Source organism: Cephus cinctus, unplaced genomic scaffold (assembly GCF_000341935.2).
Source record: "Cephus cinctus unplaced genomic scaffold, Ccin1 Ccin1_scaffold0463, whole genome shotgun sequence".
NCBI lineage: Eukaryota > Metazoa > Arthropoda > Insecta > Hymenoptera > Cephidae > Cephus > Cephus cinctus.
The window spans coordinates 56975-59523 of NW_014333139.1; the positions used below are offsets into that span (position 1 = coordinate 56975).

A 2549-nucleotide genomic window follows, 5' to 3' on the forward strand; every position below is an offset into this window, starting at 1 on the left:
GAGTGTTCAGGTGTTCCTCTCCGTAGTTTCTTGTATTTAGATATCGGATATCCAGGGTGTTCAGGTGTTACGCTTCGTAGTTTCTTGTACCTAGGTGTTAGATGTGGAAGTTCAGAGTGTTCAAGTGTCCCTCTGCATAGTTTTCTGTGTTTAGGTTTCCTGTTCTGAACCGATCGGCACCAAGATCTATACATATATAGTACTACTTGGCGGGTCCGTGCATTTCTTGATATAAATTTGGTACAAAACCAGTACCAATTTTCTATAGAAAGCATATTAACAATAACTCGTCAAAAATAATCACGGTAAAAGCTTAATCCCCCAAAAAACACTTACGTGTAAAAAACTACGCCAAGTACAGGATTGCTGTGAATTCCTCTAACAAAAAGTATTGATATCATATTATTGAGGCCAAGTACATAAGTCACTACATGTTTTCCTATTATATGATCTAGCACTGGCCCATCATTTTAATTATATTTTCAATATTTCCTATAACGTTTTCGCTACTTTTTTATGTTACTACTGCTTCCCGTATTTAATTATGATTTAATGGTGATTTAATAATTAAAAAAACTTTAGGTGATTCCTTATCGAGTACTACTTGGCGGGTCCGCGCATTTCTTGATATAAATTTGGTACAAAACCAGTACCAATTTTCTACAGAAAGCATATTAACAATAACTCGTCAAAAATAAACACGGTAAAAGCTTAATAACAAACATACAGCATTAGAATACTATGAGCACGTATAAAGAGTAAGTACTTTGGAATTCCTGGCACAGACCCGCCAAGTAGTACTCGATAAGGAATCACATAAAGTTTTATTAATTATTAAATCACCATTAAACCATAATTAAATACGGGAAGCAGCAGTAACTTAAAAGAGTAGCGAAAACGTTATAGGAAATATTGAAAATATAATTAAAATGATGGGCCAGTGCTAGATCATAAAATAGGAAAACATGTAGTGACTTATGTACTTGGCCTCAAAAATATGATATCAATACTTTTTGTTAGAGGAACAGCAATCCTGTACTTGGCGTAGTTTTTCTGTGTTACCTCAGTTTGGAACTCATCTATACCGAGCAGAGCTCTTCCCATTACTCTGCGTAGGTGATTTTTAAACGATTTGACTCCAGCTTCCCATAAACCACCAAAATGGGGTGCCGATAGCGGATTGAAATGCCAAGTAGTTCCTCTTGCCATGAGCTCTTTGGTCAGTGCTGGCTGAATCTGTTTGCAGAAAATTTTATGTTCATACTGTAACTGCTGATCCGCTCCAACGAAGTTTGTCCCACGATCACTATATAGATCAGTACATAGTCCTCTCCTTGCTGTGAAACGCCGGAACGCACCAATGAACGCCTCTGATGACAGATCCATGACTACTTCTAAGTGCACAGCCTTAGTTGCAAAGCACACGAATATTGCAACATACGCCCTTTTTAATTGCCGATTCTTGTCCCGTAGGTTAATATCAAATGGTCCGCAATAATCTACACCTGTATGCGTGAACGGACGTGAGCCTTGAACTCGTTCTGCAGGTAAGTCTCCCATCAATTGTGTTGCTTCAGGGTGTTGGTATCTCCTACATACGACGCACTGTCGAATACAGCTTCTCACAGCGTTGCGTGCTCGCAATATCCAATATCTTCTTCTCAAAATGGACAACATAAGTGTACCGCCACCATGTAGAGTATGTTCATGTGTCTCTCTGGTCATTAAAGTAATGATATGCCCGCTTCGTGGCAAAACTATTGGATGCTTCTGCTGCGTCGGCAACGTTGAATTCCTTAATCTACCTCCTACTCTTAATAAACCGTCTTCATCTAAGAAGGGGTTCAGGCTAATTATGCTGCTTCTTGGCGGTATTGGTTTCCCTAATTCGATACATGATTTCTCCGCAGAAAATGCTCTCTCTTGAATAACCTTGATCCATGTCTTCAAAGCTTCTTGAATCTCCTTGGCGTGCAGTTCCTTTGTTACTTCGGGTTGAGAAAATCCAACCTTCATACTTCTAATAAATCTTAGACAATATGCCGTAATTCGCAAAAGCCGTGTCAATGAAGAATATCGCACCTCCAAATCGTTCTCTTGATCTTGTGTAACGATAATATTCGTCGCTTGAACTCTTTTCTCGTCCAAATGCACTTCATCAATGATATCCTGATGTGGCCATTCCGACGATGGAAATCTTAACCAATCTGGTCCTGTCCACCATAACTTATGCTCAATGATTTCGGAAGGTTCAAGACCACGAGAAAGACAGTCCGCAGGATTGGACTTTGTCAGTATATGTTCCCACACAGCACACTATATTTCGAAAACATTACAACAATATTCCAATATTTCAATGCGACAGCAATGTTGTTGATGTCTTTATGTCAAATATTGCACAATATTTCAGGGCAATATAATAAATAAAACTTTCTGATATATTGCTGAAATCTGTGACAAGAGCCCCTAACCAGACTCGGAGTAGCCGAGCCAACACTAGTTCACTGCTGCGCCGCTAGGTGGCCAACGCAACTCGCATGAAAAAACGT

General features: G+C 39.3%; 1 protein-coding gene across 2 annotated transcripts in view; it reads right to left on the reverse strand.

Annotated features, from left to right (window-relative positions):
* Positions 1-2305, reverse strand: part of LOC107268059 — a 4733-nt gene extending 2428 nt beyond the window's left edge. For both annotated transcript variants that reach the window (XM_015740425.2, XM_015740426.2), the window contains exon 1: positions 1063-2305. In XM_015740425.2, the coding sequence (XP_015595911.1) occupies positions 1063-1079 (17 nt within the window). In that variant the 5' untranslated portion in view covers positions 1080-2305. The remainder of the gene's footprint in view (positions 1-1062) is intronic.
* Positions 2306-2549: the final 244 nt, after the last annotated feature.